This window comes from Aulonocara sp. 'chitande type north' Nkhata Bay, linkage group LG9 (assembly GCF_057382095.1).
Source record: "Aulonocara sp. 'chitande type north' Nkhata Bay isolate Kocher_YH1m ecotype deep benthic linkage group LG9, A_spYH_male_GT1.1, whole genome shotgun sequence".
In the NCBI taxonomy this organism is placed as follows: Eukaryota; Metazoa; Chordata; class Actinopteri; order Cichliformes; family Cichlidae; genus Aulonocara; species Aulonocara sp. 'chitande type north' Nkhata Bay.
In genome coordinates, this window is record NC_141352.1 from 22,525,450 (window position 1) to 22,540,612 (window position 15,163).

Genomic DNA, 15,163 nt, shown 5'->3' on the forward strand with positions numbered 1-15,163 from the left:
AGCAGAAAATGGCTAAACTTTCCAAAAAACAAACAAACACCCTAAAACATTGGCATAATTGATAATAAGAGGGCTACTTATAAAAGAAAGCGGAGGTCAGTGCATTACCAGGATGCAGCTAAAATAACTAGTTTCAGGTGATGAGAGCTAACATCCATGCAGGCTGAGTTATAAAAACCTTGACTTCAGTGTTTTTACCTTTTTAAATGTGGGTTGTTTTTTTTTTTTGTTTGTTTTTAGCTTAAAGCTGCGTTCACATCAAATTTAGCCATCCAATTTTTAGGCTAATTCCAGTATTCTACACTGTATGGTGGCTCATTTTTATTAAACTCTTGCCTAATCACAACTAACAATACAAATACTACTTTCAAACGGTCAAGCTAAAAAAAAAAACTCAATTACTTCTACTGGTACATCCAGTATGACTTGAATACAGCTTCAAAATTAAAGAAAGTTAATTTCAACGGAGATAATCAGTGGAAGACATTTATCTGCCTTCATGTCCCTCTAAAACGTTTGAACCGTGTTTGGTTTAACTGGCTATTTGTTGTTTAGATTCTCATTTAATACTTTAGATAAAGTCTGTTAGTCATCGCATGCTGTTGTACATTCCCAGCATAAAGTATATTTCTGCCACTTGGCTCCAACCTGATGTCTGTAATGCGAAGCTTCAGGGTTACAAAGATGCTTCCTTCTTACTGGGGTGACATGATGCAGGCCTTACCTGACAGAGCTATAATACTAAAAAGTTTAATAACTTACAGCCATTTTTTTCATCCTGGGTTAAGAGGGGCTAAACTACAGTAATATAGTAGTGTTGCTTTGGCTGGAGACGCTGTGTGGTTGTTTTTTTTCCTTCACATTCTTCTAGCATTACATTTTTACCATCTTCATAAAACATGTCACTCTGCTGCCAGGACACCCATCCATATTTCACAGCCACGTGAACGTGCTTATGTCGAGACAGACACATCCTGGGTGGACTTCTCCAGTTAACAACCACCTTCTTGTGATCATTTAGCCTGACTGCTGGCGCAAAGTGAAGCCAGATAAGGAAAAGATCTCCGGGGGTATGTTGAAGCTGCTTCGTAGTACAGGCCCCTGGAGAAACACAGGTTGCTCCAACCTGTAAAGCTGCGCATAAAGCTATAAAGTTTTTCAGGTGGCGTTTGGGGCTGCAGAGTATTAAATAGTGATTAATTCTGTATATGTAAATGTTAGAAAAAACAGCTGTTGAACACAACGCTCCTGTTTAAGGTTTCAACTCAGCGCGCATGATTGACAGATTAGTGGCACTAGCTGCGGTTGAAACAGTGCAAGTAGGAGGAGTGTTTCATCAATTATGCTTTGCCCAGATGATCCTGGAGGCAGCATCTCAGAGCGGCAGCCGAAACTCGTGATGCTCACTGGGCTTCCAACTCCTCGTCTGAGACGTCGTCAGGGGAAAGGATGCGAGTGTTACTGGCCCGAATACTGTTGATGTTGGTGCAGGAGACGAGACTAGCAATTCCCATCAGACTCACCCCGGTCCCGTCCAGGTTCACCTGAGCCAGGTGGATTTGTTTCAGGAACTTTAGACCTGAAAGGAAGAGAAGAACATATACTGGGTCTGTTCATCTGAGCAAACAAAACTATAAAATCAAAGACCACCTTAGAGCTGGACGTTACCGTGATCTGTAATCCGCGTGCGGCTGAGATTAAGTTTAACAAGCTGACTGCAGCGGATCAGACCTTTCCTCACCACGTTGTCCCCCACCTGAGTGCTGGCTAACCCCAACACCTGAAAAAAAAAAATAGAAAAATAGCAAAATATTAAAACCTCTGCATCAAATATTTTTTATCATAAACTGGTCTTTACATTTTGATTTCGGCCTACTCTGAATGCCCAATGATCGATTTCATTCTGCAAAAGAGTTTAACTGTGATGCTAAAATAATAAATTGAAGCCCAGCTAGTATAAAATAAGCAGGTTATCTGGTCAGACAGCTTGGGTGTCAAACTGTGAAATGAGAATCACATCGATGATCAGACACACAGACTTTACTAACATGGTTTCATTTAATCAAACATGTATGTACCATAGATCGATGTCACATTCAATCATAGACAGTATAAAGATAGATGTAGCTTCTGTGTTTGAAGAGTGAATCCAGTTCAGAAATGCCTGTTTTTTTAATGCCCACCAGATGATCATAATTGTGGTTACAAAAGGAAACAAAACAGCTCTCTGACTTGACCTCAACAATCACCTACCTGGTAAGTTTATGAGATCAGACACTCATTTTAAGTCACACTAAATAAAATATTAAGTCTATTTTGTAAATCCATTCTCTTTATCTAATTCAGAGTCAGTCTATCCTAGTTGTCACAGGCACAAGTCACCAATCTATCACAGGGCTACTATTTACACTTGCACTCGCACAAGGATAAAGCAACACCTGGATAGTACTTATTGGGATAGTCACCTGAAGGTGCGGCAGACAGGTTATGAGGTCGGCCACTCCTCGGCTGGTGACTGCAGTCCGATCCAAACAGAGCTCCTGCAGCTCCTGCATGCATCGCAGGGAGGGAAGCCCTGCATCTGTCACCTGAGTGTTGCTAAGTGACAGCTTCTTCAATCTACACAAAGTAAACACAAAACTCCTGTCAGCATTTTAATCGCAAGGAAACACCTGATATGATGGTGTCAGTGAGTGTGGAAAGGACCTGGTCATGGTGGAGAGGTGGCTGACTCCCTGGTCTGTAACCTGTGTGTAGTCTGTCAGGTCCAGCTCTGAGAGCAGAGTCAGTCCGGAGAGGAATGACAGCCCGCTGTCTGTCACAGAGTGGCGTCCAGGGAGGGTGATGCGAGTCAACTTCAGACCTAGAAGTAAAGTAGACACCTCACAGATTCACCACAGACTTTCATACTGCAAGCTCACTCCATGCCTACCCTCATTCTTTTAATTCTTTTGCTTTATGCTCTACAAACCTGAGATGATCTGAAGGGCATGACTGCCATCTGCTACAGGGATTCCCACCAAAGTGAGGGAAGTCAGGGCAGGGTGGGTAGCAAGGTGCTCCAGAGATGCCTCAGTCACACCTGTCCCATCCAAGTTGAGCGTCTGCAGGCTGGACATCGCTGCTAGAGCCGTCAAATCCTTAACCTGAAAGAAAAACGCACAGCAAGTCGAGTAAATATCACTGAAGATCAGAGCAGTGTCACCAGCTGAATAGACCTTGCTAACAGAGATAAAGTACTTTAGTCTGTTTGATGCTGAGAAGTCGCAGCTGTGGCACAGAGGTGGGGAGCACAGCTAGTGTGGTTTCAGTCACTGCTGTCTGGTTCAGGCTTAGCTGAGAGAGGCAGGACGGCACTGACTGGAGGTACAGTACCATCCCAGCATCTGTCACTTTGGTCTGGTCCAGGGACAGGAAACACAAGTTCTTCAAACCTTAAAGGCATCAGCAGAAGGGAAATATGTATGTTGAATAAAACTACTTAAATAAGAACAGCTTATTCTGAGATCCAGTTTTGTAAATGTTGTCAACAGTGATGTTTGTGTGTGTCCAACCTGTGATATGCTGCAGGCAGGAGTCAGTCAGCTTACTACAGGAGGCCAGATTGAGGTACTGGAGTTTGACCAGGGTGGACAGGATACAGAGGCCAGAGTCTGGGAATAAAAATAAATAAATAAATAAATACAAAGACAGGGACAAACTGAAGAGCAGACTTTGCAGAAATTTGACAACTAAATTGATAAAAAGCCTAAAAACTACCAGATATAAAATGTTTTACCAGTGATGAGAGATGAGTTGACTAAACTCAGGTGCTTCAGGGCAGTGAAGGCCCGCAACTGCCGTAGGAGCTCATTGGTGGAGTACGGGTAGCTGTTTAAGACAAACTTCTGGATCGGGCAGCCGAAGAACAGCTCCAGGGTGCGTGGATGTAGCAGCCTCTCATGAGACATGTGGTTGAGCAGAAGCTCTGCTAGCTCTGGGGTCAGACCTGCTAGACTGCTGCTGTACTGCATGCTGGGAGCTGTGAGACACAGAGTCAAGAGTGAGCAAACAGCAGCGAGCAAACAAAGCTGTGAGGCACAGTTCTGTGAAGTTTTGTGACTCTTACCAGTCATGAGGTGGACCGTTGCGCGGATAGCCAAGGCACATAGTGAGGGCACGCTGGGTGCTCTGAAGGGTCTTTTAGGGGGTGATGGCTGTCCTTGGTTGGCGTGGCGGTCTTCTTGCTGTGCGGCTCGTTGAAGACGCTCAACAGCAGCCTGACCTGCAGCTGCGGGTGCCAGCGGCCCTCCTGCATTCTCAGGGTCTGCCGCTTCCTCTTCTGGGCCCTCTCTGAGACACACAAACACAAGTTGTGTCCACGTGTTGTATTTTAATGTACAGATAAAGCAGATCTCCAGAGCACCCCCTGCTGTATTTCTGTGCAATACAATAAACAATAAGTGGAAAGGCTCTGATGAGCTGAAATATCCACATTTACTTTTGTATAAGATGCATACAGTCAAATTGATTTAGCTTAACTTAAATTGTTTTTAAAAACCAAAACTAATATTTGGATGGTTAGCTTATTACTGACCATTGCTGCACAATGAGACATAAGCATCCATTTTTCTTGCTGATTCTCACATATTATTTTCTGTATCCACTTTTCTCTCTGGCTCTTTTCTTCCTGCTGTGCAGCTCATACAAACTTTATCTTTTTTAAATGTTGGTAGAAGCTTTAAAGCATCTTTCCCTATCCCCACAACAGTAAAGAGTTTCTTTCAGACTATACCCAGACACAGATTGAGCTGGAGCTCCAAGATAATATTCATCTTTTTTTTTCTTTTGTTAACAGGGTGTTATTATAAAACGGATCATTCTGGATGCAACAGAAGTTGGAGTGCTGAAGTGTGCATGCACTTTCAAACTAATTAAATGCATCTACTTGCAAAACACTTCAGATTGCATGATTAATGTGTGTAATGTGTGTTAGGGCCACATTAACAAAAACAATATTTTGAAACAGTCATTTGAGAATGGAGTGTAAATTTCAAGAGTAAGGTCATCTCACTCTGTCCACCAAGTAATAGTGAGTTTGTAACTGTATTATTCACACTGGATTTTGGGTCCTAAAAGAAAGATAATGTCTTTCTAGCTTAAAAAGATTCTCAACACAGCATTTCTTTCAAAAAGCAAAATTTAAAACAAAATTTTTTTCTCTTAATGTGGCCCCTAACACTATTTTGTATTACAAAGCAGTATGATCGTAGTCCTTGGTCCTATAATACCATTCTAGTGCCATTCTTTTTAAACACTTGCCTGAGTCGATTTCCTTGCCCTGGCCAGCGCTGCCAGGGCTCAAATCCTCCTCGCATCCTGTTCTCTGGAAAGAAAGGCAGCCTGGGCATTCCTGTGAAAGTTACACAAACGAAAACTGTAATCCATCCAAAAATACTCTAATGCCACTGAGCTGAAGCTACAGATGCTGAGAAAAAAACTTTATACCACACACCTCTGATTAACATCTCTGATTCTCCTTGAACTAGCTCTTCTCTGTGTCTGGTTCACATTCAGAATACAATACCACAACCACACACTGATTGGCTGACCCCACCTGTAGGTTCTTAGTAAACTCAGCAGTTCTGACTTGTGTGCTGTACGTTTGGCAGAAAGGGGAATTAACCTACATATTTTCTAATACTAATCTCTCTTACAGCGTGACACACATTAGCAGGCCAATCTGTACACTAGGCCACTATATAGTGTAATAGTAAAAAAAAAAATCAAGCTCAAAGGAAGAGGCCAGGGTCAGCTGTTTCTGTTCACAGCGGATGAATAATGGAAACATATGGAAACAGTAATAGAGGAACAGGGAGAGGAGGGAAGCAAGAAAAATGTAGATCAAAGGAGGGATGAAGTATCCACACTCTGGAGCAGTACCGTTCGGCATGTGAAGCGGTTCTTCCTCTCCTTCTTGGTCCATATCAACATCTATGGGAGGATCTTCAGCATCACCAGGAACCAATCTCTGGCCTTGACCTGTCGAACCCCCAGAATGTCATCCAATGACTCCATAGCCATTTAAGTAACATTTAACACATTCAGCTGATCAAATAACTGAGCCCAAACAACCATGAAGAGGTGCGATGTTACAGGTGTAAAGAATCCCATTGGCTGATATACAATGTGTCATCTGATCAGGCCACCCAAGTGTATTAAACGTGACCTATTATACTCTTTTTCATACTCCTTACTTTTATTTTTGGACTCTACTTGCACGACGACCTATCCTGGGCCTCGTGCAGCCCCCTCAGTTCACCCACTCTTAAGCAGTTTTAGCTCCTTTAAACCAACTGATTGTCTGCCCCTCCCAGCCAACAGCAGGTGGGTGGGACTTCCGTGTTCACAGTCAAAGCTGTGCATATGAAGTAATACTAAGTATATGCCCTCTCTCAGACATCATACAGCACAATAGAGGTAGAAAAATCTGTCAAACAGAGTAGTTGTAATACAAGTCAAAGGGAGCAGGTGGATTGGCTTAGAGCACAGATAATGGCCATATAAGGAAATCCCCTCTAGCTGACTCAGACCTGATCCAAGAAAATAAATAAATGAACTTTTACCTCATACTTGTACATTTACTGACTTCATTATTTTAAATGTTCAATATGAGCATGTACCTTCGGAACACTATACATGTGGTGGGAAACGGCTGTCAAAGTATATTTGTCAATTATGTGTAATAATTAAAGCTGTCCATGGGACAAGATAAATGTATGGTGGACAATCCCCTCGTTCGACCATTTCGACGGTCCCAGCCAGCTGCTTCCACAGATGGACTCCACTGACTAAGAGCAGAACAATTACGTCACTCCTCTCTGAACGTCCACTACAAACTTTAGGGTCGTTCTAACCACACACCGAGGTTGCAGAGGCGAACAAAGACTCCACCGATCGTGTAGCTGGATGAGAGACTCACTGCTCTGTTATTTATCTGACAAACTAACCTTTGAAACATGATTTGCCAAGTAAAGCGTAAATGTTACTGCAAGTAATGATTGTGACTGTAGTCCTGTAGGATTCTAACATCATCATGAAGAGTCCCAACATTTAGTAAACCGTTCAATAAAAAAAGTTTGGAAAAAAGCAAATCTCTACTTGTTTTATTCCATTTAGTACGTTTATTTTTATTGCTTTTTATATTAGGTTTAAATAAAGTAAATCATACTTACCCCAGTCATGGGATCCACGCCGTAAAGGAGGAACTCCAGGAATCCCTGCATAATTCACTGCCTCTTCCCACAGCTGGTTAGGTAGTGGAGGAGGTATAACAGGGACCTGATCTCCCACCATGTCCTGGCCAGGAGGAGGCTGAGGAGGCGCAACACAAGGAGGCGGCTCAGCACTGTGGCCTGCTGGACTTGTTTCCTGAGGCGTCTCTGGAGGAGTGGTCTGAATACACAGTGCAGCGTTAGGCGTAAGGCCGAGAGAGTGGAGGGAGCAGGCAAGCTCAGCCTCCCCAAAGCGCTTCCGTGGGTAACCCTGAAGGAGAGAAAAGGAGGGTAGGGAGGGGTGACGTCCGGTGATGTGCTCCACAACGCTGCGCAGAGGGGCATCAGCTGGGAAGCGCTCACGCATGGACTCACCAGACGGCAGTCGAATCTGCAGCAAAACACAAATATACATGACAAGGTTATTACAGTCAACTTCATTTCTAAAACTAGAAACGATACTGTGTCCTTAAAAACGGAATCAAAATGAAAATAAAAATTAATTTTTTATATATATATATATATATATATATATATATATATATATATATATATATATATATATATATATATATATATATATATATATCTAATATCTATATATCTATATCTATATATATCTATATATCTATATCTATCTAATATCTATATATCTATATCTATATCTATATATATATATATATATATATACACACATACATACATATATAAAGAGGAAATATTTTTAGTTTTTGCCAATATAATGTCACGCTTTCAACACATTAATATATTAGTATTAACTCATACAGCAGGTAAAATAAGTACTGAACACATCACCAGTTTTCTAGGTAAATGTATTTAAAAAGGCACTATTGCCATGAAGTTCTCACCAGATATCGGTTACAACCCATCCAATCCACACATGCAAAGAAATTAAACCATAGATGTCCATAAACTAAGTTATGCGTAATAGAGAAATGACACAGGGAAAAAACACTTGACGAAAGGGACGTGCAAAAATCATTAAAGTCATGACGCCACCTGAAATCCGTCAGTATTTAGAAAGCAATCCTGACACTCAGTGCAAATTAATATCAGCTGGTTCAGTTCCAACTGATGGCCTAAAAAAGAACATCTCATGATGGGTAAATGAGCTCTCTCAACAACTTAGCAAACCATACTGAAGGCATTAGTTGCAGCAGAATTTCTAAACTACTGAAGGTTCCAGTGAGCACTGTTGGGGCCATAATCTGGAAGTAGAATTTACATCATTTCACCATAAACCACCCTTGACCATGTGCTCCATGCAAGATTTCAGACAGACAACTGAAAAGAGTTATCAGAAGTGTCGCGTATGAGCCAAGGACCACTTGTGGTGAGCCACAGAAAGTGGTAGAAGAGACAGGTACAGTTGTTTCGAAGAAAAGTAATGCGCTCAACCACCATGGCCTGTATGCACACTCAACAAGCAAGACTCCATTGCTGAAGAAAAAACATGTTGCTGAACAACATTTAGACAAGCCTATTAAACAGGATGCCCTAGTGCACACTAGGGCTGCTCGATTATGGCAAAAATGATAATCACGATTATTTTCACTGAAATTGAGATCACGATTATTTGACGATAATTATTTAACCCTTTAAGACCTACTATAGAACCAAGTCCACCAGAGCTTATATTATTTTTTTACATGCTGTAGTGCCATTTGTGGGAGCATTTCAAGTTGCTATACATCAATACAACTGTTATAGCCCATATTTTAATAATATGTATGCATTAAGTCCATAGTAATTACATAAATTGCAAAAAAGTGCAATAAACTACAAAAAAAATTGAAAATCGCTTTTGTTTTGTTTACATATATTTCTACTTGGAGAAATTTAAGAGGTTTATCCCTCAAAACTTTAAATACAATAAAGTTGCAAAAAAATAGTTTCCCACCACAGGAAATTTATTTTGAGTGTCTTCATAGTTTTATTTTGGAGATACACCAATTTTTATATACTGCAGGGAAAACAAAAAACAATCCTATGATGCACATTTGCAAAGAAAACAGCATGTGCATCATTTCACTGTGGGAAGTGTTACGAACAGCTGATAGGAACGGCAAAGCGTGTTTCTGGAATATTATGTTTTTGTTCATGCAAGCGCTTTTTATGCAATTTTTGCAAAGCTATATGTGGAACGAAACCGTGACCGAGGACAAGCTGATGGCATCAGATGTAAGTACAACTCCTCCGGTTTCATATGCAAAACAAATTATTGCGCTAGCTTACACGGTTCAGGTTCTACAGGGATTTAAAAATAGTTACGCAAAACGGAGCGTGCTGCTCTGACCGGCTTTAAAGGGTTAACAATGACTTTAAAATAATAATATAAAATAGTGTGCAACACCACTGAAGTTTTTTTTTTTTAAACTCTCTTTTCAACCAACGGCAGTCACTCTCCAAATAACTTCTGCTTAGCTTTCCGAGCTTCCCTCGGGTCCTCTTAATCAGCGGTCTCCACCCTTTTTTGCGCCACGGACCGGTTTATGCCCGACAATATTTTCACAGACGGCCTTTAAGGTGTCGCGGATAAATGAGGGAGGGGCTAATAATCGGCTCAGTCATTTTTAATGATCGTTGAAAGCCCAGATCGTAATCGTGATTAAAATTCGATTCATTGAGCAGCCCTAGTGCACACCATGTTTGGAGGTCAAAGGCACTGCATATCACCACAAAAACACCATACCAACAGTGAAGTTTGGAGGTGGGTTCATCATGGTGTGGGGCTTTTTTTCAGTATATGGTACTGGGGGGGCTTCATATAATTGGAGGACATATGAATGGAAAAATGTACTGAGACATTCTTGATAAAACTCTGCTGCCATCTACGAAAATGAAACGAGAGTGGACAGCAAGTCAAAGATCCTGAACACAGCCAAGGAAACTCTCAGTTGGTTTGAGAGAAAGAAAATAAAGCTGCTAGAATGACCCAGCCAATCACCTGACCTAAATCCAGTTGAAAATATATGAAAAGAACTTAAGGTCAGAGTTCATAGAAGAGGCCCACAGAACCTTCAGGATTTGACAACTGTTCATTTGGAAGAACGGGCCAAAATCAAACCTCAGCGATGCATCCAACTAGTTTGTGTCTTGAAGCTGTCATCACCAACAAAGGCCTTTGTGCAAAGAATAACTGTCTTCACAAGTGGTTTGTTTGTATTGTAACACCATCTTTGAACTGACACTGAAACTAATAAGTAGTATACTTCAATTAAACATTTTCAAACAATAAAAAGTAAAATAAAAGAATATAATACACTCTGCAAAATGACTGAGACTAAACTGAAAACTAAAATTCTGAATCTATCATGATTAAGGTTCTTCACAGGCCCACCATGAGAATGCAGTTGTTGTCCACATTTGTCTGAATCTTTCCTCCAAGCTTCTGCCCTTCACTGCTGGGAGGAGACGCGTCTGCAGCAGCATTGGTCTGTTTCTTATCCTGCAGGCTCCTCCGATCCTCAGCGATCCGCTTCAGCACCAACTCGCGCTCCTGCGAATGCAGAAGAACACAAAATGTTCTAAGAACAATAAAACAGGAGGTCTATACTCAAATATTAATTTTCAAATGTATTATTCATGTATAAAAAACAACAACAACAAACTCAGCTTGAGCACGTGACACCTCTTTTACTCCCCACAGTGACCATCATGCTTCAGTTCAACCACACTGTAGTACACATCTGTTTTTTTTAAATGTGCACCCAGAGAAAAATGTATGGACGCTCCTATTCTAGCTCATAGAGCAGCATACTTCCCCGTGTAGTGTTCAGCCAGCACCAGCAGCACCCAAACAAAGTTTCTGGACCGCATGTAAAGTGAGATGCAATTGGCCTCATTCACTAATATGTGAAAAGCTCCAAAAAAATAAGTGCACTGGCAAATTTACCATTTTGTGAAATGTGCCCACAGGCCAGTTTTGTTCTTACCACCACGTGTAACGTCAGTGAATGAGACTCATTCTTAATCCACAGGCTTGTATTACTATCTGCTTATTCACATACCTCCACACTCCCTTTTGTCTTTATCTGGAAACACATTAACTTCAAGATGTAAAGGAGGAAGTAGTGATCTTCAAAAAACAGAGGCGGCACATCTAAAGCAAAAGCAGGGGAATTTCCAGCTGAAAAAACTGAAACAACAGTGTTTGAGAAAAGCACCTTTCCAAAGTGTTTCCTCAGGAGTGATGGGAAAAAACAGACGTGCTGCAGTAGGTTAGTAAGGTGGCAAATGCCAACAAGAAATATGGCTCAAGTAAAAACCAGAAAACAACAGAAAAGAGGAAAACAGCAGGAAAAATATCTAAACGTAGACAAGACGAAAAAAAGGAGGCAGAGGTGGACAATAAAAGGTGCAGATGATCAATTACCGATGTTTGTTTAATCGTACACTCGATGCAAATAAGCATCACATTCTATGTTGGCAGAGCTACAATGTGACAGGTTATACAAATTAAGATATGCACAACTGGCCAAAGCGACACCAGCATGGAGGCACACCCCAGCACATGTGACGTCAAATTTGTCACACGCCGCCATGCGATAGGGTAAGCAGTGAGCATAAAAGTGAAATGAGAGCTACAGGGATTGAGCTAAAGCTTAAGCCATTATTATCGAGAGCCTTATAAATCTGCCGAACACTTGACTTTCTTCCTTGTGTGATAATAAGACAACTGCCAGTCAGATAGATTAAGCACCAGAAGTCTTTTCAGCAATGCTCACCTGTTTCTTCTGCCTTCTCTCTGCTCTGACTTCCTGAGCGACGCGTTGTCTCTCTTTCTCCTCAAAGTCACTTTTGTCTGATTTGATCCGCGACTCGACTGGCGGTGGGTCCTGGGAGCATGATTGCGGTGACCTTAGCACCAATGAAGGACCCGCTGTTAAAGACAGAAAAAGAAAATCTCATGATGCACACTACACTATCCAATTCCTTAAGTTATACTTAAATGAATGATTACAATCATCAATTTTAGGATATTATAATAAAAGAAAACTTTACTCGAAGTCCAACCGATGGATTAAGAGCAGTAACAACAGTAAGAAACAGTTTTTATATAGCTTGGAGTGGGGTATTACCTCTGCTGTCAGTGGGAGATGTGCGAGACTCTGAAGCGTGTGCTGCCTCTTTGGGTGGGTTGAATGCAGAAAAAGCTGTCCCAGCTGGCTGTGAAGGCTGCGGGACCAACGTGTGTCGCAGGTATTGACCCTGTACAAGCCTTTCAACATGCAAGAGCGAGACACAGAAGTAAGTGGCTGAAAGAAGTGGTCTATTATACAGAAAGATCATAGCTAGCTAGCTCCACAGATTAAAAAAAAACAAAACAGAGGGCTGATTACTCACCAATCAGCTGCCTCAGCCACAGAAAAATGCCCCGCCTGCATAGCCGCTTGTATCTGCTCTTCTGTGAATCCCATCTCGCTAAGGACGAGGAATAACTCCCCGATAGTCTGCAAGAAAGGATCAAACAAATGCTGACAAAGCAGCTTTTTTTTTGGCTGTTTTCCCTCCTTATCGGTCACTGCTCAAACAATGGCTACTAAGATACTGTTTATCTGACTCATAATGTCGTCATGTGTGAAAGAACGTGTAAAAAGTGATTTAATATGGTCTCTCTCATTTTATTAGTGTTTTATTGGTATATAATGTGCATGCTATTAGCAATTTGTGATGTATGATTAACCATACACAAATATAGCCATATATTGAACCAGCTGATATCAGGTATGGAAAAAAACATGGCGTTTAGCTGGGTCACATCAGGTTTGGGCAGGGTAAGTGTTCAGAGGAGCTACAAATTACGCTCTTATGTTCTATTTGGCATAAACTGAGAGAACAATAAAGCTAGTTGATGCATTAATTACTTCTAGGTTCAACTTTTGTAATTCATTATTAGAAGTTAGCTCTAAAAGCTCCCTGAAAAGCCTTCAGTTGATCCAAAATGCTGACGCGAGAGTACTAACAGGGACTAGAAAGAGGGAGCGCATTTCTTCCATATTAGCTGTTAAACCTAGACGTGAACTGAAAATCCTTCTCTTCTTATCTTATCTTATCTTAAAGAGCTAATAGTACCTCACTGTCCTAACAGAGAAGTTCATTCTCAGACTGCTGGTTTACTTGTGGTTCCTAGAGTTTCTAAAAGTCAAATGGGAGGCCGAGCCTTCAGTTTTCAGGCCCCTCTTCTGTGGAGCCAGCTCCTAGTTTTGATTCAGGAGACAGACACCCTCTCTACTTTTAAGATTAGGCTTACGACTTCCCTTTTTGATAAAGGTTAGTGTGTGGGCTGGATCAGGTGACCTTGAATCATCCCTTAGTTATGCTGTAATAGGCTCTAGCTGCTTGGGGATTCCCATGGTGCACTGTGCATTTCTTCTTCACTCATCTCCCTGTATTTTTACACACCACTACTGCATTTAATCATTAGTAATTATTAAACTCTACTCTCTCATATAGTTTTGTCCTGTTTCTTATTCCCCTCACCCCCAACTGGTAATGGCAGAAGGCTGCCCCTCCCTGAGCCTAGTTTCAACTGTTTTTTTCCTATTAAATAGGGATTTTCCTTACCACTATTGCCAAGTGCTTACTCAGAGATGGTCATCTGATTGCTGGGTGTCTTTCTAATATCCCTACACTATAAAGCATCTGTTGCTGTGTACTGGTGCTATATAAATAAAACGGAACTGAAAAAAGACGAACATAAATAAAGGTACAATAGCCAGTATTTTTCTTCTTCAGTGGTTTAATAATACTGATTAAGTTAACCAAAGGCGGCTTTAGTGTTTGCAGATCACTGGTAGTTCCCAAATCGTGTGCATTAATGCATGTCGGCCCAAAAACCCTTGAATGAGCGTTAAATTTATTGTATCACTGTAGAATAAAAAGTCTGATTGACAGCAAGGAGGTAAAGTCCAGTGCAACTAAAAAGAAGAACTGATGACACTGCAGAAGACATCAAGAGAACTTCCTGCGTATACGAATGCATGCGTGCCTTAAGGTTTGCCCTTTGGTGTGCTTTGGACACAAAATGTTTGAGGAAAAAAAACAATTACAGTAAATTTGCAGATGAAATATTAACCATTTACTCCATAACAACATCAGCTATGCGAACTAGTAATTACCTGTTATATTGGCATTCCCATAATGCTAAGAAGTGATCATATTTTATTGCCTAATGCAGCCCTTATAAACTGTTTCAATACTAAAATAGAGCTACTCTTCTCATTCGTCTTTGATAGCATAATAAAACCGTAAAAACTTTACCATATGTCCCAAATAAGGGCCCTAGAAGTGGGTGTTATAGTGTTATTAAATTGTTGTCGGTAAACCTAACACGTACAGACATTATACATCAGTACCATTGTCTGTGTTGCAGTGTGGGCTGCAACTCACAAGGGTAATTTCCATAATTATTTATTATCCGTTTCCCCTTAAAACCCTCCAATTCTGAGTTAAACATTAGTTCGCAAAGTTTACAGTAGGAAATTTTATTCCATGTCCGAGTGAAAGACATCGACTCACAATCGAAACTGCAAATTTAAACTTAAAACAGTAGCTAGCAAGCTTAGCCCAGAGCTAATGCTAAGTATGTTGGTATTTGGAGGTCTGTCAACAACAGCGTTAGCATGAGCTAACCGTTAGCTGAACGGGCTAGCAGGCTGATATTTTGGTGCTACACAGGGTGATGTGTCGGAAGCTAGTAGATAATTTGGAGCTTACCGCAGGGTTAGAGGAACTCATGGCGTTGTTTCAAGGTTCCCGTGCAGAAATCAAAGGGAATGTGATGCTCATTTGCAACTTTATTGACTTCCTCGGGTGTGTTTGGAGAGCCTCTGTGTATGCTAGCTGCAATGACCTCCCCCACTCACAGCAAGAGCCTATCAGCACAT

The 15,163-nt window shown here is 41.1% G+C and overlaps 1 protein-coding gene across 1 annotated transcript; it reads right to left on the reverse strand.

The window, feature by feature from the left end:
* Positions 1-189: 189 nt before the first annotated feature.
* On the reverse strand, positions 190-15,163 carry LOC147322148 (uncharacterized). The gene is made up of 17 exons (XM_086306549.1): positions 14,994-15,163; positions 12,621-12,727; positions 12,356-12,495; positions 12,002-12,156; positions 10,615-10,773; positions 7,215-7,644; positions 5,923-6,021; positions 5,302-5,392; positions 4,109-4,332; positions 3,779-4,021; positions 3,555-3,653; positions 3,241-3,434; positions 2,972-3,146; positions 2,707-2,863; positions 2,466-2,619; positions 1,669-1,780; positions 190-1,579 (listed from the first exon to the last, which is right to left on the reverse strand). The coding sequence occupies exons 1-17, from the start codon at positions 15,012-15,014 to the stop codon at positions 1,404-1,406; spliced, it is 2,736 nt and encodes a 911-aa protein (XP_086162675.1). The 5' UTR covers positions 15,015-15,163; the 3' UTR covers positions 190-1,403.